This window comes from Anser cygnoides, chromosome 27, assembly GCF_040182565.1.
Source record: "Anser cygnoides isolate HZ-2024a breed goose chromosome 27, Taihu_goose_T2T_genome, whole genome shotgun sequence".
NCBI classification, from domain to species: domain Eukaryota; kingdom Metazoa; phylum Chordata; class Aves; order Anseriformes; family Anatidae; genus Anser; species Anser cygnoides.
Genome location: NC_089899.1, coordinates 5,563,125 through 5,584,614, shown reverse-complemented (window position 1 = coordinate 5,584,614; position 21,490 = coordinate 5,563,125). Strand labels below are relative to the sequence as shown.

The following is a 21,490-nucleotide window of genomic DNA, read 5'->3' as shown; positions in this document are numbered from 1 at the left end:
ACGTGCCAAGCGTCCCCCCCACCCGGCAGCAGTAGGGCAGCCGCCTCCATCAGCCAAAACCAGCTCAGTGCTTGTTCCCCACCACGCGGATGCTGCAATTCCTCCCATCCCTTGAATAAGAGTAAGGCAGGCCCAGAGAGCAAGTGCGGGGGGAAGGTGGTTTAATTGACTCTGTGTTTTTGAAACAGTGGCTTAATGAGTAGGTTCAAATTAGCCAGAATCACCTTTTCAGCCTGGGGAAGTGAAATGAAATGTGGGTTGCTCCAGAGCCGCCCACACCCTCCACACCAGCCTCTTACAAATGCATCTCCAACTAAAACAGGTGCATTTCTCATGCTTGGATTTTTCACCTTTTATTAGGCACATCAATTGTTATCATTTAAAACAGCAACGAGATGCCTTTGCACCTGTGTAAATCTGCTGGTTTTAACTGCAGATCCAGTGATGAGGCTGGGGATGAAACTCAAATGGGAAAGTCTGAGATGCCTGTGTCTGCAATGAAATTATAAATCCCCATCCCAGAGCAAATGAGCAGTAGGAGGCAGCTAGTAATCTCCATCAGCAGAAGCGCTGGGCTGCAGCACAGCAAGAAGGGTGGAAGTTGCAAGTGGCACTGATAAAACACCCAAGCTAGGAGAGCTGTTGGCATTTCTCCTGGCAGCACCCTGCACAAAAGGAGCAAATTCAGGCAAGAACATCTGACAAGGGAGCCCACAACACTAAATCAGCCTGGGTTTGAGAGCTGTGCCTTGCTCCTTAACCCTGGTGTCTGTCCCTCAGTTTCCCCACCCGTAAAATGGAGGATGTGCTGCCAAACCCTGCCTGAAAACCACTGTCAGATGCAGAAAAATGTAACTGAAGAGCTCAGGTGATGCTTGTCCACTGTCACGCAACACATCAAGGGCACAGGGCTCTGCATTTCAGCAGTCATGCTCCCTAAGCACCGGGGCCAGAAAGGAGCAGCCTGGACCAAGCATCGATGGATATAGAGCAACTGCGATTCTGCGCTGGAAGGAAACCAGCCCCGAGGAGGCAACTGGCCTCTGTCATCCCCAAAGCCTAATTAACCAAACCATCCCCACTTGTGGGAGGCTTTAGTGGGATTGGAGAGGAGCAACCGAGGAGCTCGGGGGAGGAATGGCTGATGGTGAGTGCTGTTCCCACACGGGATGCAGGTGCTGGTGGGGTGCAGAGCTGAGCATCTTCCTGGCTCTACCAGGGCTGTCCGTGAGCTCGGCACTGCTGCAAGGGACGGCAGAGCCCAACGCAGGGCTGTGAATGTGGGGGTCCTGTGCTCCTTCCTGGAGCCATCTACCCCCTGTTCACCCCAGTTTTCTTGTTGGATGGGGGGGAAATGGCCTCGTTGGTTCGCGATCACCCGTGTGGATGAAGCCTCCAGTGGGGAGAGGGAGACAACGAGGTGGGCACCCAGGCGGGGTGACGAAGGGCGGGAGGAGGGTGTAAAGTCGGGGTTGGGGGGCGGGCACTGGGGGGCTGCTGGGGAAGGGGGGGGAGCCCAGGCAGATGTGGGGCTGGGGAGGGACCCGCACCCCTCCTTGCCCTGCCAAAGGGGCGTGCACCCCGCTCTCGCCCCTGCGTTTTCGCAGCACAACCGGGGGCCGCGCATCCCCCCCTCCCCGCTGCCATCCCGTTATCCCCCCTTATCCCCCCCTACCCCGCGCTCCCGGGGCGGCCCGGCCCGGCGGGGGGCTCGGGGGGCGGCTCCGCGCCGCGGGCAGGGGTGGGGGGAGAGGAGCCGAGCGCCGCCCCCCGGGGACGCGCCGGGGCCGGGCCGGGGTCCGGCCGGAGCCTCCGCTGCCTCCAGCGCCGCGCCGCCCCCGGGGCTGCGGCTCTGCCCGCGCCGCCGCTCCCGCGCCATGGGCAGCCGGGGAAGCGGAGCCGAGCGGTGAGTGCGGGTACCGGGGGGCTCGGGGGGGGCGAGCCGAGCCGTGCCGGGGCAGGCAGAGCCCCGCGGGGAGCCGCACGTGGGTACCGGGGGCGGCCGCGCATCCCCCGGGGTCCTCCCGGCCGGTGCCCGCCTCTGCCCCCAACCCCACCCCGGGTCCCTTCGGGGCTGCGAGGCCCCCCCCGTAGGTGGCGGGGGGAGAGGGCTCGGCACGGAGCGGGTCGGCGGGTTGGGGGGGGGGGGGTCGCTTGGGTGCGGTGGTTTGAATGCCCTCGGATGCGCGGAGAGCTGCAGGTGCCGCCGGCAGCCTCCAGCCGGAACGTGCCTCCCTCCAGCCTCTGCCCTCGGCCCCTGCGCTCCTGAGGCTCCGGTCCCTGCAGCCTCCCCGCTGCCAGGGCTGGCGGGAGCCGCTCGCAGCCCCCCTCAGCCTTTCCCTGGCAGACCTCAGCAGACCTCCCGGCCTAAGGAAGGGTCGTCCCCACCTCCCGCTGCTCCTGTTTTCCCCCCACGTCCTCCTTGCCACCCCAGGGCCCTGCCTGTCTCCGCTCTCAGCATCCTCGATTTTAGGGCTAGGTGGATTCTCCTGTCAAAAATCCTAGGGTTGATTTAAACGCGAGTGTTACCGGGGTTGTGTTTCTCAGGGAAATGGAGCAGGCAGCAGTCACAGCATAAGCAGCTCCTATCGTGTTCCAGAATAGCAGCCTGCCTCTTCCTGCTCTAGACCCAGAGTACTCTTGTGCCAGTTTCCTAATCCACTCACAAAGTGGATTGAGCTAAAACCTGACAAAAGGTGCTCTAATTCCCACAGCGTTCGCGCAAGGGAGCGATTGCAGAAGAACAGCTGCTCCTTAAATTCATGCCCAGCCTGAACCGGAGATGGGTTTTGGGGAAGGAAAAGAGCAAACAGGAGGAGAGAGGATAACATGAGGAGAGAGGATAACAGAAGCAGGCAGAGCCACTGCAAAATATAGCCAGAGCGTATCGGCGTGTGGATCCACACCTGAATCTTTGGAGCAAAGAGGGGCTGGGGATGGGCTGGGGATGCTCGGGGGCCTGGCGAGGACCAGCCCAGGCCCTCCCAGGAGCTCCCATGTGCTGCTCGGCTTCGTGCCCAGTTCCCAGCTGGGGACGTGCTGCCTGCAGGTGTGAGGAGTAAACCGCCCCGGCGGGCGCTGCCTTCCCCAGCTCCAGGGGCCACGCCATGAGGAAGGCTGTATCCAGAGAGGGAAAGTTCCTCCAAATGTCTCTTGCGATCAAATCACCAGGAATTTTTTAAAAAGTCAACTGTAAAAGCAGAATGGCCCAGCAGCTCCCAGCAAGCCAAAGGGCCGCTCACTGCAATGTATCTGTGTGTGTCTGCCAGGGGCATGTGTCTGTGTGTGTCTGCCAGGGGCAGATCCTGCTGCTGGCCTTGAAAATGCAGAAGTGCAGGCGGTGAGCCCTGCGACAACCCATGCACAAAGTGCTGCACCACCCAGCTCTGCCCCCGCTGAGCCCATTTGACCACCGTGACCAGCGGGGGGTGATACCAGCAGGGGAGTTTTTGCCTTACAGCCCCATTGGCCATGGGGGGGCTCAGGGCTCTGCACCCCAAAGCTCTGCTTCAGCATCCCTTGCACTGCCAGATGGAGAAAGGGATGTTCAGGGGCATGGCAAGAGACGTGGAACATGTGCTTTAAACAGGAGAAAAATCAAAGATCCGATAGGGAGCTGCTAGTTTGACAGCCTGTGATTGATCTGGTTTAATTTGAGCTAATTTATTTATCATCGACGTTTCTTTGGTGCTTATTAAAGCAGGAGAGGAGGGAGCAGAGGCACAGCTGCTTGCTGGAGGGATGGCAGAGGTGGGAGAGGTGGCTCCCGATCCCCCAGGTTTCATGTGGGTTTCAGAGGTTGTAAAACTGTGGTTTGCATGGGATATCCTCGGCACAGCTGAGCTGAGGGGCGATGCTCTCCAGCACAAGAGGAGCAACTTGAGCGTAGGGAGCAGTCGTCTTCCCACCAGCTCAGGGAAATGGGAGGCGAAGCAGCTTCAAGCGAGAGTTATTTTTCGGCTTCAACATCAGCAGATTTTGCTTTTATTCTGGGAGTAGTGAGCTGGAGGAAGAGAGAAAAGCCCTGAGTTATCTTTCCCCCTCTGGGGCTGTTCCCTGCTGATGGCCCAGGGTAGAAGGTAGGTTCACGTGCCAGGGTGGGCGAGGGACCTGTGGCAGCAGGGTCCAGCCACGTCCCCGGCATGGCCATGGGCACGGGGGTCCCGCACCACTGCTGCTATCTCGTCCCTTCTTGCAGGGCGTGCGTCTGCTGATGCCCTGCTGGAGCTAGCGGGGCTGTGGGCTTCCTTCTGCTTTATGTATGGAGCTCAGCAATGTCTACTTCTGTTAGCAGTGTCAAGGTTTGCACCACTTGCTAATGCATCTATTGCTCCAGGGTCCTAGCCTCATCACCGCGCTCTCCCCTCCAAACAGCATTTCAGGCCTGAATTAAGCATTTAATTTGGAGCCTGATTGTACGGAAGGACTAGAGCGCCTGGGTGTCTTTGCACTTGGCATTTAGAGGCTTGAAAGCGCTGCCGTTGGAGGCGATGGAGCCTTTTCAACTTCTGGTTGTTGGCTGGCTGCATTTTGCCCCTGCGCCTCCACTCAGCGGGGCAGGACATGGGGCTGCAGCCTGGTACCGGAGGAGCTGGGCTCCTCCGGCAAACACGAGCTGTGTCGCTGCTGCATTTGCATCCCTGGGACGGGAGCAAACCGTTGCCATAGCCCTGGAAATAACGCCAGGAACGTGAAGCACATGGATGGATGTGTTTTGTGTGGGCAGCGGTAATTCCCGCGCCATCAGCTCACCGTGGCGTGGGCAGCCCAGGCGGGCACCATCACCAGCAGCATCTCCCCGAGCTCCAAATCCTGCCTCACTGAGTGAAGGGGCAGTGGGGCTGAGCAAGGCCATCTTTGAGCTTGTTCCACACTGTGTTTACTCCCACTGTATGGGTGGTATGCAAGAAAAATACATATAATGTGCTCTGTGCCTCAGTTTCCCTGTCCATACGTGGATGTACTCTGGAGGTCTTGCTTTGTGATTTCATATGCTCTCACAGCCCACGTCCTGCTGCATGTCTGTGTCTGTCTGCAGCTGCAAAGCGATGATTTAATTCTCTGAGAAGGGCGTAGGGGGCAAGCAGCGTCTTTGCCATCCCTGAGCAGGGGCTGCAGAGTGGAGGTGAAAGGCACTGCCAAAAGACCTGCACCAGCCCCGATGCACAGGTGCTGCTTGAGCCCGAGGGGCCGCTTTGTGAGTCCTGGAAAAACACCAAAACGAACAGGCGAGGGCAGAAATGTTCCGAGCAGAGATTTGAGTAGAGATGAAGTAAAGCAATAAAACCCACGAGAGCATTTGGAAAAGATGATGAGAGCTGCTGTCTCACCAGCTGTGGTAGGAACATCGACTGGGCTCTGGGCGTTATCGGGAGGCTATTTTCAAAGTATTTATGTAGGGTTTACCTGCAGTGAGGGCTGGCTCCTGGGGCTGCCAGCACAGCCCCAGGAAAGCTGCAGCACCTCGGGCACACCAGCTGCCAGCTGGTGAGAGACGCGGCGGCCCCGTGGCACCTTTGGAAGGACGGAGCCGGCACTTGGCTCGTACGTGCGGCCAGTTTGGGCACGGGCTGCAGTGCATGGGAGGATGCAGGGCTGGGGATGTGATACAGGGATGTGGTGAGGGGATGCAGGAACACAGCTTGGCTGTTGGTAGTGGGCACTGGGTAGCCATCAGCAATGGCATGGGCTGGTTCCTCCTGCTTCGGGTTCTTTTGCTTTAAGTCGTGTTGCTTTGGGCCCTCTGGGCTGGCCCTGGGAAACCCAGGCTTGCAGCACGCTGCAGGATTTTAGAGGTGGATTTTGGGCAGACCAGGGCACGGGGCCAGGGATGGCATGGGCATTGGAGCAGGTTTCTGCAACCTGTTGGGGAAATGGACCCTCCGTCAGAGCTCAGAGTCCTCCCTGGCTGCTCCCAGCCCTGGTCAGGGACTGATTTTTCCCTCTTGTTAACTGAAAACAGGAAAATGACAAAAAGGAGCATGCTCACACCAGTGCAGCGGAGCAGTCAGGATGCGAGTGATGGGAAGGGCTCAGCCAGCAAAACCCTGCAGGTAGGAACCCCTGGTTTGGTGCCAGGAGCGGGCTCTCCCCATGATGCTGGGTTTTCATCCCTCCTCTTTCCTGAACTGGCTCTACCCAGGGCTCTCGTGTCCTGCCAGCCTTCATCCCCTGGAGTTTTTCATGCCCCCATGAGCTTGGCTGTGATGTGCAGCCCCTGTGCCTGTCAGCCCTGTCCTTCTGTGCCATGCCCTCAGCATCCACAAATGCAGGTGCACTGGGGCTCATCTGCTGCATCCAAACTGTGGTGAGAGTCTTTGCACCTGGGGTTCTTTCCATCCTATGTTGTATTTATTTTTTCTTTTTCTTTTTTTTAAGCCACATCTATTCTCTTTTGCTTAGGTCTTAACAGTTCAGGCATGTAGTGCCGGAGCTCCTTGTTCGGCTCCCAGTGTGTCAGCCAAAATAGCAGCGGCCGCATACCGTTGGGGAGAGGGACAAGTGTTGCTGAGAATTAAAATGACAGATCCCAGTATCAAGGTCTCGGAGGGTTTGTGCTTTATTAAGCAACAGTGAGTTCATGGGAAAGGACTTTCACCCGGAGCACTGGTTGTGTCTACAAGAAAAGAAAAGGGGGGCTATATTTAGGTTCAGCCGTGTGACAGGGAGGCGCTGCGGGGAGGTGAGCTGGGCATCCTTGTACCCCGCAGCATCCTCGTACACCCTGCAGCCTCCTTGTCCCTTTGGCACAAGGGGATCACAGCCCTGAGTGGGAGCTGATGCTTGCACCCAGCCATGCACAGCTTAGAAACATCCTCTGAGAGAAGGAAATCCTGGTGCTCCCATGGCAGGATGCTGGGCACATTGGGCAGGTAGCGGTGGGCTGTGGGCAGCGCATCCCCGCTCCACAGCTCCATTTCCTTGCTGGATGTGGCTCTGCGTGGTCGTGGTGCTTTGATTCCTGCCCATGGTCCCTCACGCGTTTCCCTCCCAGGTTTGATTTTTCCCTAAGATGAGGTTTCACGATGATGGGGTTTATTTTAATAGATTGCTGGTTTTTATCTCTGCCTTAGGATCTCCCTCTGCGTGCCACCCCCTTCTATTAAAAATTCATAATTTCTCTCAGATACCATTGCTAGAGGGGGATAGGGAAGAATAAAGATGGTTCATGAGAAGGAGGGAAAAAAATTAATAGGAAGGGAATGTAAGAACACTTGAAACAAATATTGTCCCCATCCCTCTGCGCGGGGCCCGTGTGAGCCTGAGCACTGAGCCTATCACCGAAATGTGGACACCCCTTACCAGCCCCCAGGCAGGACAAGGGGGACATCATGCTGAGGTGCTGGACGTGGTGCTTGGTAAAGGGACAGACCCACGAACGCCTGTGGTGCGTGGGGACGTAGCTGCTCAGCTTCTTGCTCCCTGTGGCCGTGTGTGTCTCCACACCTTGCTGTCCCGTTTGCATCCCTGCGCCTGCGGGGCCAGATCCAGAAGCGTGGACAGCCGGCTCTGACGCCCTCTTTCGCCCACCAGTCACCTGCTCTGCCTTTCCCCCTGCTCTGGCCACCTGGATGCCAACCCTTCGACAGAGCCAGAATGAACAATATTTTGTATTTTTCCACTTAAATGGCATTGGAAGGAAAGTCCATCTGGTTCCCTCCGTGCTGCCGGAGGGAAGAGGCCGGCCTCGGGTCAGCTTTTCACGGGGCATCTCCTCACAGGCAGCCCTGTCAGGGCTGCACAGCCAGGACCTCCACCTCTTCTCCCTTCCATCACAGCAGCGTGGAGAGGTAGATCAGGACCCCAGTAACTGAACTCTAATTAGAGCGGCAAAACGAGCAGGACCCCGCAATTGTAAACCACAGATGAAGTGACATAAATGAGATCTAAATTGTGACCTTTTTCCAGAAGCAGGAGTATTAACCGAGTGTGACAAAAGGAGGAAGAGAAAAAAAAAAAAAAGACAGAACCATCCTGTCTTCATTAATCCCAGCTCCTGTACACGCAGCACTGTGGGGATGTCGCCTCGGGTCTGCTCGTGGGGTTGTGCAGCGGGGGGATGCTCGGGGCCAGGGGAGCGCACGCTGCTGGGGCTGGGTCCCCCCGGCTCTCTCTTGGCCTCACACAAACATCTGGCAACCTCTGGAAACCCAGGCCCAGGTTGTTTGTTGCGGTGGTCATGATGGAGTCGTGATCCGACAGGAGTTTGTATTCGTCTCCTTGCTGGCTTGTGGCTTCTTGTGGCCCGTGAGTTAAGGACGTGGCAGAGCCGTCCCCGTTGTGCCGGATGCTGCGCTTTGCTTCTGCAGCACCGCCACCATCCCCGGGGCTGGCTCCAGCATGACGATATGCCCCCATCCCAAAACTCAGAACCGCGCTGCTCTCCCTCCACTTCCCACCTCTTCGGTTCTCTCCCTCCCATCACCCCAAGCCCATGAGCAAATGCTGGGCGCCGGCCAGGCTACTTCTTTGGATGGATGGAGCAGAGGTTTGTTTTTTTCCTCCTCCCCACGGTGGTTTTCCAAATTATCCCATTTTACTTTTGCAGCAGGCTCCTCTTTTGGGGGCACGTCACTAAGACAATTTCACTGATGCTTTCAAATGAGCAGCCCGCAACGTCGCCCCCGTGTTGAGTCGTTTTTGTTGTTCGCATCTCTTGAAGTAAAGGTCAGCCAGAAGCCTGGCCAGCTGGGAACTCTGACATTAATTACACTAATGAGGAAAGTCTTTGGCTTGCTGCTATGTGCTTTGTGGTCCTGGCTGCAGTGCTGTGGGGCAGCGGGGCCTGGTGAGCGGGGTCGTGCCTGGAGGAGGAGGACGGGGCTCCTGCAGCACCCTGAGGGCTCCGGGCCTGCTGCCTGGTGGTGTTTGCTGCAGGTTTGTGCGCTGCAGACTCTGTCTGTGTGCTCCCGCACACTTCTGTACGTTCCTATGTGCTTCTGTGTGCCCCTGTGCGCTCCTGCCTCGGGCTGGGCAGCGGGACGAGACCCAGGGTGGATGGCAATGAGAGGCCAGGAGCTGCGGGTGCGTGGGAGCCAGAGGACACTTTTAGGCCACCTCAGCAGCGTGCTCGTGGGTCCCATTTCACAGGGATTAAAATGGATTGGCAGACAAAAAACTGAAGTAACCTGAACCGGAGGTTGCTAAGTGACGTAAGAGTTACCAAAAATAAATGCCAAGAACATCAGTTGAGACCCTAATCTCTCAGATGTGTGGGAACGAGAAGCTCGCCTAACGAAGGTGGGGGTTTATTAAGCTAAGCCCAGTTGCTTTTTCTAATGCGAGTGTAGGGGCCACATCCGCACCGGTGCAGGGCTGGAGGCAAAGCCGTGCAAGGAGAGCAGAGGCGGCTGGGGAGAGCCGGCTGCTGAGCAGGGTTTGGTCGCTGCCGGGTTCGCGGCATTTTGGTTTCAGCAGGATTGCAATAAATACAGGGGCACGTCCAACTTGCTGGAACTCTTTTCAGGATTTGCCTTATCCACCCCAGTTGCCAGAGGGCTGGCTCTCAGGAGCAGCGAGCCGAGCTGCTCTGTCGCCGTGCTTCACTTCTGCGCGGAAATGCCTCGCGCGTTGCGACAATGCAGAATGAAGGCAGCTTCCCTCCCAATTATCACATTACTTCGGCATTACAGGAGCCCCACCTGCTCCGCAGCTGCCAGCAACGTGTAGCAGAAACAGCTCTCTGTGCATCCACACTTCGGGAGGTTATAATCCCTCGAATCACATAAGATAGATTAATTCGCTCAACAAAATCCTCGCTGAGTTGCATCATCACGGCGTTGGTGCTGCAAACGTCCACCTGCTGGCGCTGAGGGCAGGGCAGGGTCTCCCTAGGTCATTTGGAGAGCTCTTGCCTTTATTTTGGGCACTGGCTGCTGCCCACCTGATGCCCCTGGGCATTCGCTAGCTGCGGGTTGAATGATTGCGCCCCTCCTCTGGGCTGCAGCGAAGGTGTGGGAGTGCTGCCAGCCCCTGCACCCCCCTGCTCATGCTGGGGCACATCTCGGAGCAGGGGGTGCTCCTTGCTGTTATTGCTAATGGGGGATTTTTTTAGTGCTGCTCCTTTCTTGCTAGCTGCTCTCGAGGCATGCATCCCCACCGGAGCCTTGTGCAAAGCGCAGGTTTAATTTTATGCAGGTGCGTCCGTGCCGCTGAGTGCCAAAAGGAAATGTGGGGGAGGATGAGGGGAGCTGCAAGCGTGTAACTGGGATAGCGTTGTCTTACGGCAGCTGGAAACATGGGCGCTCGTCCTCCCGGGGGACAGCTAGGCAAAGGTGGAACAGGGGTGAGCCGGGACCATCCCTGAGCAGCATCTCACACCACGGCACTCACCAGCTCACAGCTGGCTCCAGGAGGTGGCCATGTCTTCTGCTCAATGGTAGCAATGCTTTCCTGGAGTGATTTTCGGTTTTCTGGCATGCTGTGTGCTCGGTCTTTCGGGGATCCCAAAAGAGGTGTTTTGTCTGTCCATGAGCAGTGTCCAGGTGGAGTTGGGGCTCGCAGGAGGCACCAGGGAGATGCAGAGGACAGCCCTGCCTCGCAGGCACCAGCCGCTGTCCTGGGCTCATCTCCCAGTGCCATCGGGGATGTCCCCAGGAGCACTTGTGGGTTCGAGCTGTGTGTGACTGGGTCTGGCCACCCCCTCGTTTCTCTGCTCTTTTCCTCTACATTCTGGGTTCTCGTGGGAGGGCGAAGTGGCAGCTGGGCTGTAAAGGCAGCGTCCCTGCGGGTGCAGTCAAATCAGACCTGAAGTCTGGGGCCGTTTGTGATCTGTTAACCAGAAGAAGCTATGTTTCCCCCAAAAGGGAGCCCTTAAATCCCCTCTTAATTTGATAGAGGCAAATTAAACTTTATGCAGGCAAAGCTGTAGCAAGGCATTTGTTCGGAGGTCAGTGTCCCATGTCAGCCGTTGGAGCTGGAAACACTTCTCTGCACCCCGAGAGGCAGGGACCCAGGACGGGGGTTTTTGCTTGTAAGTTTGGCTCAAATCTCCCTCAAAAGAGGACTCCTGGGCAGCTGCTGGCAGCAGCACTGCAGAGGTGCCATAGGCTGAGGTCCCCACATGCAGGGAGCATCGTGCATCCTCCCTGCTGCACCCCAGAGCTGGCCGCTCGGAAACTGTCCTGTTTGTAAAAGGGTGATTTATATGTGATTATATAAATACATTTAATTAGGGGAGGTGCAATGACCAGATCATACATCGGGGTGGAGCAAGGCTAAGGCTGCTTCCCCTGTCTGGGATGTGCCTGTGCTCTGTATCCATGGCCTTCGGGGCATTTATTTGGGGTTCTGGCCACTGTGGGGAGGGGATTTATGCTCTCCTCCTTGTGCTGTTTTACCCAGAGGAGCGGAGGGTGGCCGTGCCCGACACTTTGCCATGTAAACCTCCCCGGCCTCGCACACCGCAGCACAGACAGATGTCGGCACAGCCCCGGACCTGCAGAACGGTGAGTGAGGGGCACCGGGGGGTCCGGCTGGGGGGGCCGTGCCCAGGGTTCTTGTGGCCGTCCTGCTACAGGGCATTAATTCCCTGCTCCTCTCCTCAGCTCTAAGTGCTCGGTGCCACCACATTGAGGCCTCGATGTTTGCTCCATGTAATGGCAGAGAAAGCTCTGCCCATTGCTGCCGCCCCAAAATGAGCAAGAAGCGACTGGAGGGAAGGCGTAGCACTGGGCTTGGGGCTCGCAGGGATGCTGAGTGCTGGCAAGGGCTCTGGATTGCTGCACAGGCAGCTGCAGGGTCCCCAGTGCCACTCATGGCTTGAAGAAAGGCATTTTTGGAGTTGTGGCTGGAGCTTGGATGTCTGGATGGGCTTCATGGAGAGAGGGACAAGGGCTCAGGAGCTCACCAGCTCAGCCCCCACAGTCCTGGGTTGGGAGGTGCAGGCAGAGCTCTGGGGACTGGATTCCCCCAGCCTCCCCACCACAGAGAGCTCTGGCTTTCAGGAGCCTCTTTGGGGCTGCAGATGGGAACAGAGATGCTTTCACAGTCCCACAGCTGCAGCTGATGCCCTGAAGCTGCAGATCTGGGGACCAACGCCAGCATCTCGTGTTCCAAATGTCCCCGCTTACTGCAGCTTCCAGGCCGGAGGAGCCGTCGGGGTGGCGCAGCTGGAGCCCCCAGGCTGGGCAGCTCCTGGGTGCAGGGACATATCCTGTGCTTTCCCCCAGAAATGCAAATTTATACCACTTCCTTCCCTAGTATGCTGCATCCATCCAGAGGCGGATGGTGGCAGGTGCCTGCCAGAGGCTTTGCTGCCCAGATTAGGGTGGATTTGGGAGCTGCTCTCCACAAGGCTCTGGCAGGGCTGGGACAAGGTCCCCTGTCCCCCTCCCCAGCCAAGAACTTAATAAAGTGCAGCTGGTTTGATCTTCCCCCTGCCTGGCAAGATGAGGGTATAGATTGCAATGTCAAGCGTTATTTCACCCTATAACGGCATTTTGCTTTCTTTGCTCGCTGCTCCCATGATCGTAATTGGGATGGCAATAACATTTCAAATGCAGCAGCTGTAGACAGGTCTTAAAAAAGGCATTCAGCCCTGGACTGACGCTGAGCAGAGCTGAAAGGCGGAGGGAAGGCAGTCTGTGGCTGCTGCTCCCTGCGCCCCTTGCCGGGGATTTCTGCCCCGAGCGGGGTTTTCCAGGAGGTCGGAAGCTTTGCATCGGCAGCTGCCACCCCTCCGTGCCTGCCTGCTTGTTTTTCCATGGAGAGCAGAGCGATCCTTCTGGGCTCAGGCTGTTTTCCACCCATGGCTGCCTCTCCACCCTGTCCTCGGAGCGGACATCTGTCTGTCAGGCTGCCCTGTCAGTCTGTTCATCCTGCGCACGAATCCAGCCATCCAGTCCGATTAGAGCCTCAGCAATGATGCGGCTCCCTCCCAACACATGGTGCCCATGGGGGGCTATGGGGTGGGGGGCAGCCAGCCCCATCCACCCTGCCCGGGGCTCGCAGCATCCCAGGGACCCTGTGCCAGGACCTTTCCCTCGGGTGCCAATTCCCTCGGGGAGGCTGGGGCAGAGCCTGTGGGCAGCAGCACACGCTCGGGCTGCCACAATATCCTCAGGAGTGGGGCCAGGCTGGACCCCACACCCGGCTAGGGTGAATGTGGGGGAGTCCAAACACCCCCGAGCAGTGCCATTAATCAGCACTCTGAAAGGTGGATAATTACAGCGTATGCTGTTCCTATGTGGTTATTAATCATCCTGCCCCTGTATTTCATTTATCATGGAGCTGCCTGCCTTAGAGGGAAGGTCCCCTCCCTGGGAGGGCGTGTGGCGAGGTAGCATGTTGGTTTGGGTGCTTGGGTGCTGTTTGGGTGCTGTGTCTGCAGGAGGTGGGTGCTCCCTACCTGGTGGCAGTGGGGTGTCCCTGTCACTGGCCTCAGCGCAGCCTCAGGATGCCCTGCTTGGCCGGGGTCTGGCGAGCTCCCTCCGTCCCTTCCATGGGGCTCCAGCTGAGCATGCCACGCTGGCTGCGGTGGGCACATGGTGTAGTTTTGGGGGAATAACCATGGAAAGCCCCAGGTACACGAGCTGTCAGGCTGCGTTTGCTATCACCTGAGATGGTAAAAGGCTTCTGCAAATGCCAAGTTCTCATTACACAGCAAAAATGTGCTGGGCATCCTCCAAAAATAACCCTGGGGTCGCTGCCGGGGCCACCACTGTCACTGCCTGCAGCCAGAGTCACTCTCCTCGGGAAAGAAATGAAGATGCTGGGGGCATACCAACCACCTCCGCTGGGCCCCGCAGTGCTGCGTGGCTGCTGTGCTCCGTTCCCCGGTACCCGCAGCAGTGACCTTTCGGAAATGTTGTACTCTGTGGTCGTCTCTGAATGTCTTCTCTCTGGGGAGCATCTTGTGGAGATAGAGATTCAGACATGATGTCTATCAAGAAGAAGAGCAGATTGTGGCCAATCTGTGGCTGCCTGCAGAGTATTGCTTAAGCCACGTGCTTGACGATCATAAGGTTGTCTCTAAAAATAAGCGGTGGCTTCTTTCGGGTTGTCTCCTTGGCATTGCGGCTCATTCGGGAATCCTCAGTTCTGGGTCCTCACAGCAGTTACGAGGGCTGGGAGTTTCCATGTGGGAGGGAAGCGGCAAGTCCTGTGGCTGTGGAGGACTTGGGTGGGAGCACAGGGGGAAGGCAGCTCCAGGAAGACATCAGCCGTGGGTTTTGCTGGGCAGAAAGGGTAAATCCTGGCCCTGCCGGAGGTTTGGGCAGCCTAGCTGCTCCAGCATTGCCTTGGCCAGCCCTGAGACTTGAGGCCATTGAGCAGGGGGGGAGCCATAAGATGCAGCAGCTGCTAGTCACCAAAATCACTCCCATCTAAATAAGGGTCTTGTGGTTTTCCAGCGGCCCCTGTAAGCTGTGCTTTGGGGTATTTTCTGCAGTGACCCACAAGGAGCATGTCTTCTTGCAGACATCTCTCCTCCCATGTTTTCTCGCCCTATTTCTGCACGTTGTCAAAAAGATCTGATGTCTGAGCAGCCTCTGGTGGATCCCAATCCCATGAGCTGGGCATCACCAGGCTCTTCCCGCTGTCCCCAGCCCAGCTCTGGGGTGTTTACTGGCTTCTTCAGCTGCGGCTGCTCAGGACGGGGCTGGCACAGGCAGGATGGGGCCCTGGTGCCCACCACAAGTGATGCAGCAGCCAGCTCTGTGCTGGGCAGGCGAGCAGCGCCTGGAAATGAAGTGACCTAGAAAAACTGTCCGCGTGCGCCGGAACGCAGAGCCGGGAGAGTTGGTTTCCCAGCCAGACTCTGATGGGATTAGGAATAACTCCGTTAGGTAATTCTCCACTGGGTCTGGTGATTGATTTTCTTGCTTTCTACACCCAGCTCTCTCCTCCTGTCTGTTTCAGCTGGATTATTCTCATTCTTGCTTTGCTAATTGCCTGATCACTAGAGCCTCGTCAGAACAACGTGCAGGGAGACCGCTGGCCTCCCATGACCCCCAAGTTTTCTGCCTCCTCATATCTCAGCTCTGATTTCCCCTCCTGCACTCCCCAGCATCAGCTGCACTGTTTCTGCAGCCCAAATTGGACAGAGGGCCCCTCTGGGAGCAGGGGACTGGTGGAAGGATGGGGGGTGGTTGGAGTATAAGGCTTGAGGTCCATGTGGAGGGACTGAGGCTGGCAGCAGGGAGGGTCTGCAGGCACCGTGCCGAAGCTGCGGGAGGGCAGGAGGCTCGCTCTGGGGCTCCAGGCTCCCATCACATCACAGCTTTTCCCCTGCACGTGCACAGATTCTCCAGCCTCCAGCACCAGGAAATCACACGGGGCCTCCTGGGCGTGTGATTAAGGACACAGCGCAGTCCCAACACTGTCGTTCTTCTCTGCAGCATCAGTGTTTTGGGGGACGAGCCTGCCCAAAGTGCCCACTGGCCCCAGCACTGCATCCTGCCCCATGTGCACCCATCCTGCATGGGGGTCCTGCAGTGACTGCGCTGTGGGTGCTGCTAGACATAGGGCTGGTGACTCCCCTGGGTGCTGCCGGGTGCTGCTGCCCTCCCAGAGCCCAGCGGGGAATATCGTGTGCCTGGCCTCAAGCAGCAGTTTCTGAGGACAGCCCCAGCAGGACCATTTTGAATTCTGCGAGTAGATGCGAGAGTAAAACAAGACGTTGCTTTGGCTGAAGTGTTTGTACTTGCATGTCAAAGCAGGGGAACCTAGAAATGTCAAGCCCAGCTTCTTTTCTGGTCTTTATTCAGAGAAGGAGAGACCTGGGGGCTGAGGAGCAAGTGCTCTTGAAGGCTGGCAGCAGCCTTTCCACCTCCCCACCCTCTGCCCACCTTTGCTCCTCTGCCCGGCCTCTCCGGCCCTGCCCTGCAGCAGTGCCTGCGCCGTGCTGAGCCTGGGCTTCCCTGGCTCCACTCCCCAGCCTGGTGAGCAGCAGGCGTGTTATTTTTAAAAACAAATTAAATGCAAAGGGGAGCCTCTATCTAGGCCTTTGAGTTGAGTCTTAATTGGCCTTACTCCCTAGTGGCAAGGCAAGCCCCGGAGAACGTGGCAGTATCGCAGTAACGAGCTATTAATAAATGATAGTGACTTTTCCTGCAGGTTGTGTCTGGGTGCATCCTTCCCACGCAGCCCAGCAAGGGCAGGGAGTGAGCGCCTGTGCAGGTGCAAGGGTCAGGGAGGAGTGGAGCCACTTGGACCAAAAGGATAAAGTCAAGGCACGAGCGCGTGGTCATGGCACCAGCTCCGCATGCCTCCCGAAAGCTGCAGGGATGCATGGCTGGGATGTGGGGACGGCAGCAGAGACAGATTGCTCTGCGATCCCACCCCACAAGGGAACCCCGCTCGGCATCACCCAGCCCCACATTAATCCCCTCCCAGCCGCCTGCGGCTGTGAGGATGATGGTGATACTTTCCCTACTGGCTTGGAGAGACAGGGAAGTGTGACAAAATTAAGACACGCAAAAAGAAGTCTTTAAAAGATAATCTCCTGCGGCTCCTAAATTGCACTGAGCAATGGGTTTATTGCCGGCGAATTGCTCAGATTGTATAATAGGATCAGAGCTGGAAATTATCCACGGAGATGGCATCCTTCCCCATGCTGTGGGCATAAGGAGGGTTGGGAAGCCCCCTGTGCACCCCGAGGCTGGCTCATGTAGCAGCCCAGAACCAGCCTACAGCACTCCAACCGAGCAGCCCTGCCGTTTAATTAGGTTAATGACAGCGCTTGGTTCAGGAGAGATGGCTGATGAGCTTTGCACCAATGCTGGGATGTGTCTGTGGCAGATTTGGGGCAAAGGAGGGAAAAGAGAGCAGGGAAGGGGAAAGCAGTGAAAAGGGAAATGGGTGATGAGGTCCTAATCCATCTGAAAGGAGGGCAGCAGCGGCTGAGCTGCGGCCGGTGCATCGCAAGCAGCAGATCAGCGGTAATCCGTCATCTGCCAAGATTCAGCCTGCAGCCTCCCCCAGCCCACTCTGGAGAACAGAGCAGGGGGACAGAGACAGGAGGACCAGCTCCTGCATGAGGCTCCAAGCATCCTCCATCCCGTGGGACTGAGGCCAAACGGCCACAGCAGGGCGGGACCCCAGGCAAGAACCCTCCGCTGCCACCACAGGGAGCAAGGAGGACGTGGTGTCCCACCTTGGCTGCATGCTGGTGTTTGCATAAGGCATGGTCCCCAGGCCACAAGCAGAGGTCTGTGGGATTCCCTATGGGGCTGGGACCTTGTCAAGGCCATGGACCATGGTTTGGGGCGCTCCAATGGAGGTATTTTCTGGTTGTAGCCCACAGACTGGTGATCTTGATAGGATTTGCTGCTGACATCACGTCTCTATTTCCCTTCCAGGCGCATGGGAGAATGGTAGAAAGCCCGTAAGACCATGCTCTACACCATGACATGTTGGCTCCCGGTCCTGATCCTCCACCTGGTCCTCCTGAGCCCCCCACAGGTGGCAGCTTGCCCTGCTCGCTGTGAGTGTGCCCCGCAGATCAAGTCAGTGGTGTGTCACCGCAAGCGGCTCACCACCATCCCTGAAGGCATCCCCACTGAGACCAAGATCCTGGAGCTCAACAAGAACCGCATCCGCTGTCTGAACCCAGGGGACCTCTCCCCGTACCCCTTGCTGGAGGAGCTGGACTTCAGCGAGAACATCATCACCAATGTGGAGCCGGGCGCCTTCAGCAACCTGTTCAACCTGCAGACCTTGCGGCTGCGGGGGAACCAGCTCAAGCTCATCCCCCCGGGGGTCTTCACCAAGCTGACCAACCTCACCCTGCTGGACATCAGCGAGAACAAGCTTGTCATCCTGCTGGACTACATGTTCCAGGACCTGCGAAACCTGAAGAGCCTGGAGGTGGGTGATAATGACTTGGTGTACATCTCCCAGCGAGCCTTCTCAGGGTTGCTCGGGCTGGAGCAGCTGACCATCGAGAAGTGCAACCTGACCTCCATCTCGGCCGAGTCGCTCTCCTACCTCCAGAACCTGGAGGTGCTGCGGCTCCGGCACCTCAGCATCTCCGCGCTGGAGGACCAAAACTTCAAGAAGCTCTACAACCTCCTGCAGCTGGAGATTGACAACTGGCCGCTGCTGGAAGACATCTCCCCCACCAGCTTCCAGGGCCTGAACCTCACCTCACTCTCCATCACCTACACCAACATCACAGCCGTGCCCACCGCTGCCTTGAGGAACCTGGTGTACCTCCGGTACCTGAACCTGTCCTACAACCCCATTAGCACTGTGCTGAAGGGCTCCTTTAAAGACCTCATCCGGCTCCAGGAGCTCCACATTGTGGGCGCTCTCTTGGTGTCTGTGGAGCCGCAGGCCTTCTCCGGCCTGCGACAAATCCGGCTGCTCAACCTTTCCAGCAACTTTCTCTCCACGCTGGAGGAGAGCACCTTCCACTCCGTCAACACGCTGGAGACACTGCGGGTGGACAGGAACCCCCTGGCCTGCGACTGCCGCCTCCTCTGGATCCTGCAGCGACGGAAGACGCTCAACTTCGACGGGCAGCAGCCCATGTGCTCCACACCACCCGAAATCCAGGGCAACGCCCTGCGTGACTTCCCCGACTCTGTGCTCTTCGAGTACTTCACCTGCCAGAAGCCCAAGATCAGGGATCGAAAGCTGCAGCATGTCACGGCCCGCGAAGGCCAGTCTGTATCCTTCCTGTGCCGGGCAGATGGGGAGCCGGACCCCTCCATCGTCTGGGTGTCCCCCCAGCACCGCATGATCACCACGCGCAGCACAGGGCGGGCAACCGTGCTGCCGGGGGGCACCCTGGAGATCCGCTTTGCCCAGGTGCAGGACAGCGGCACCTACATCTGCATCGCCAGCAACGCAGGGGGCAACGACACCTACTTCGCCACCCTGACGGTCAAGGGGCACCTGGCCGACGGCTCCCCCTACGCCAACAGGACTTTGTACCTCAGCGAGTTCAACGACACCTACCACAATGACACCCAGGTCTTCCTGAAGTTTACGCTGGATCTCAAGACCATCCTGGTCTCCACAGCCATGGGCTGCATCACCTTCCTTGGCGTGGTCCTCTTCTGCTTCCTGCTCCTCTTCGTGTGGAGCCGGGGCCGGGGGCAGCACAAGAACAACTTCTCGGTGGAGTACTCCTTCCGGAAGGTGGATGGTCCCACAACCACCACGGGCCAAGGAGGAGCCAGGAAGTTCAACATGAAGATGATCTGAGCCTCTCCGGAGGAGAAATGTTGTCTGCCGCCTGGCCCCAGGCACGGGTACAGCAGGATGGAGCCAGGGGTGCGGGGGCACCGGAGACATCCTTGCTGCTCGGGGGCATCAGCAGGGCCAGCACCGCACGTACCCAGAGTCTGGGATCAAGGACCCAGATGGTCCCAGCCCCACGGTGACCCCACAGGGCACAAGTTGCCCAGTGGCCATCCCAGCTCCCGATGTAGCTGATGTTTTTGCTACCAACTATGCATTTCTTGATGAAATCAGCAGCATTTTGGCCTGGGAAAAAAAGAAAAAAAAACTGCTTCCTTTTTTTTCCCTTTTCCCTTTTTTTTTTTTTTTTTAAAGAGACTTTCTGGAAAACTTTCTTGGTGTTGTTTATGGTTGTTCTCTTTTTTTTTTCTCCAACAATTTTTTAAAATGAATTTCCAAAAGAAAAGTCTTCCGGTGCGACGCAGGACTGGGGTGCCGTACCAGGGTGTTCCCAGCCCCCCCCCACCCCCGCCGGCACAGCCAGACCCCAGGGCAAGGCCATGCTATGGGACCTTCACCTGGGCAGCTCCAGCAAGGGGCAGCTGCAAAAATGGGTGCTGGGGATGCTCCTGCACAAGCAATAATGACCACCCGTCCCTCCTACCCCATGCAAGGCGGTGGGGGGTGTGAGCAGGAAACAAATGGGGAAAAAAAATAATGAGGCCACAGGCATTCAAATTACAATGAGCAGTCACACAGCAAGGCTAGGCCCCATTTTGTATGCATCCAAGCCGTTCTCCAGCCATGGCCTTGACGGGGATGTGAGGCTGAGACCGAGCTCTGGCAACCTGGCGGGGAGCAGAGACAGTGACACCAGGCAGCAGGAGGGGGGTGAGGGCTGGGGTCCTGCTCCAGGGCTCCCAGGGTTGAGGTACAACGTGGTGTCTACGTTTCTGCTCCTGATCCAGGGTTGTCCCGTTGGCAGCTGCAGGGCTGACGGTGGGATGTCCTCAGACAGGTGCAAAAGGCGGCTTTGGGTGCAGGCAGGGCATTTTCTTTAGCTTGCAAAGTTGAATTCTACAGGACAGGAGCTCTGCACCCTGCTCGCTGCCACAGGGACAGTCCCAGCTTTGTGTCCCTTGCCCCGCTGGCTCTTCCACCCCTGTTTTACCTCGGGATGTATTTTTTTTGGGTGCAAGAAGGAGCAGCTGGAGAGAGAGCCTGGATGGGACCCAGCAGAGCCCACCACCACCACCCCTAGCTCATCTCCATGCTTGGGGCGCAGGTTGCAGCTTTCAGGTGGTTTTATCTTTTTCACCCCTTTTAAGTATCTTTTAAGTAGAGTAGCAGAAGCCCCAGCTCCTTGGGGGGGCTGCAGGAAGGGCTGTGCCCCCTTCCTCCTCCCTGTGTTCACACAGGGGCTGTTCCTGTCCCCATTCCTGCACGTCCCCTCTCTCTGGGCAGCCAGCGGTGTGCCCTAGCAGGGCTTATGGCACCCCCAGGCCTTTTAGGGATGAATTTTGGGCACAAGCTCCCAAAGGGCCAGGGGCTGGAGGGGACAGGGCTGTGGCCCCACAGCTTCGCTCTGTGGGACACAACTGTGTCATCCCCCGCACCCCATCTCGCTGCACCCCATCCTGCCATCGTGCCATGGGCACAGCGCACATTTGGCCTCCCCGGCCCCCAGCTTGGCCTCAGAGGGAGGGGGATGGCGGAGCTGATGACTACAGCATCCAAACAGTGCCCAGCCTCGTTCAATCCAGGCCCAGGCTGCTCCCCAGGCTGCTCCTGTGCCTTCCCCTGCCCACACTGGGGGGATCACAGGGTTGGGGAGACACCCATCACTCCCCATTATCCTCACCACAGGTCGCATGGCAGGTGCCCCTGCGCTCCCCGCGCTGTGCATGCCGTGTCGTGTCAGGGGTCCCACCCGCGTCACCCTACTCTGATTTATTTATTTACTCGTTTATTTATTTATTTTACCTTGGGGGTGTGTGGGAGGGGTCAGGCACGAAGCCTTGCAAAACCTCCAAGAACCTCCCACCATTTGCAAAGGAAGGTTCTGGCAGTGCAGACCTGCACAGTTTTCTATGTCATGAGCATGTGAAATTTATTTGCGGGGGAAAAAGGAAAAGAAAAACACAAAACTAGGATTTTGTGATTTTTTTTGTTGTTCGTTTGCTTTTTGTTTTTTTGCCTTTTCTTCCCCATGTGCCTCCAGTAAGACAGCAACCTGCACAGTTGGTCCCTTCTACACCGTATGCAGGATCCATGCCGCAGCTTCCAGCAAGGCAGAAGGGTTCAGGCAGACCCCAAGCACCTGGAGCTCAATTCGGGACAGCTGTCTGCTCAGACTGGGCAC

General features: G+C 57.5%; 1 protein-coding gene across 4 annotated transcripts; it reads left to right on the top strand.

The window, feature by feature from the left end:
• The first annotated feature begins 225 nt into the window (after positions 1-225).
• LINGO3 (leucine rich repeat and Ig domain containing 3) lies at positions 226-19,557 on the top strand. Of its 4 annotated transcripts, none has more exons than XM_013196351.3 (4): positions 226-1,147; positions 5,963-6,053; positions 11,344-11,447; positions 17,301-19,557. In XM_013196351.3, exon 4 carries the CDS (start codon positions 17,335-17,337, stop codon positions 19,150-19,152), a length of 1,818 nt encoding a protein of 605 aa, XP_013051805.3. In that variant the 5' UTR covers positions 226-1,147; positions 5,963-6,053; positions 11,344-11,447; positions 17,301-17,334; the 3' UTR covers positions 19,153-19,557. The 4 variants fall into 4 exon arrangements, with proteins under 4 accessions (XP_013051805.3, XP_013051806.3, XP_066839971.1 ...); XM_013196352.3 differs by lacking the exon at positions 226-1,147 and adding an exon at positions 1,194-1,420; XM_066983870.1 differs by lacking the exons at positions 226-1,147; positions 5,963-6,053 and adding an exon at positions 1,762-1,906.
• Positions 19,558-21,490: the final 1,933 nt, after the last annotated feature.

Excerpts from the sequence above, each read along its gene's own strand:
- LINGO3 (XM_013196351.3), top strand. The coding sequence starts at position 17,335 with ATGCTCTACACCATGACATGTTGGCTCCCGGTCCTGATCCTCCACCTG.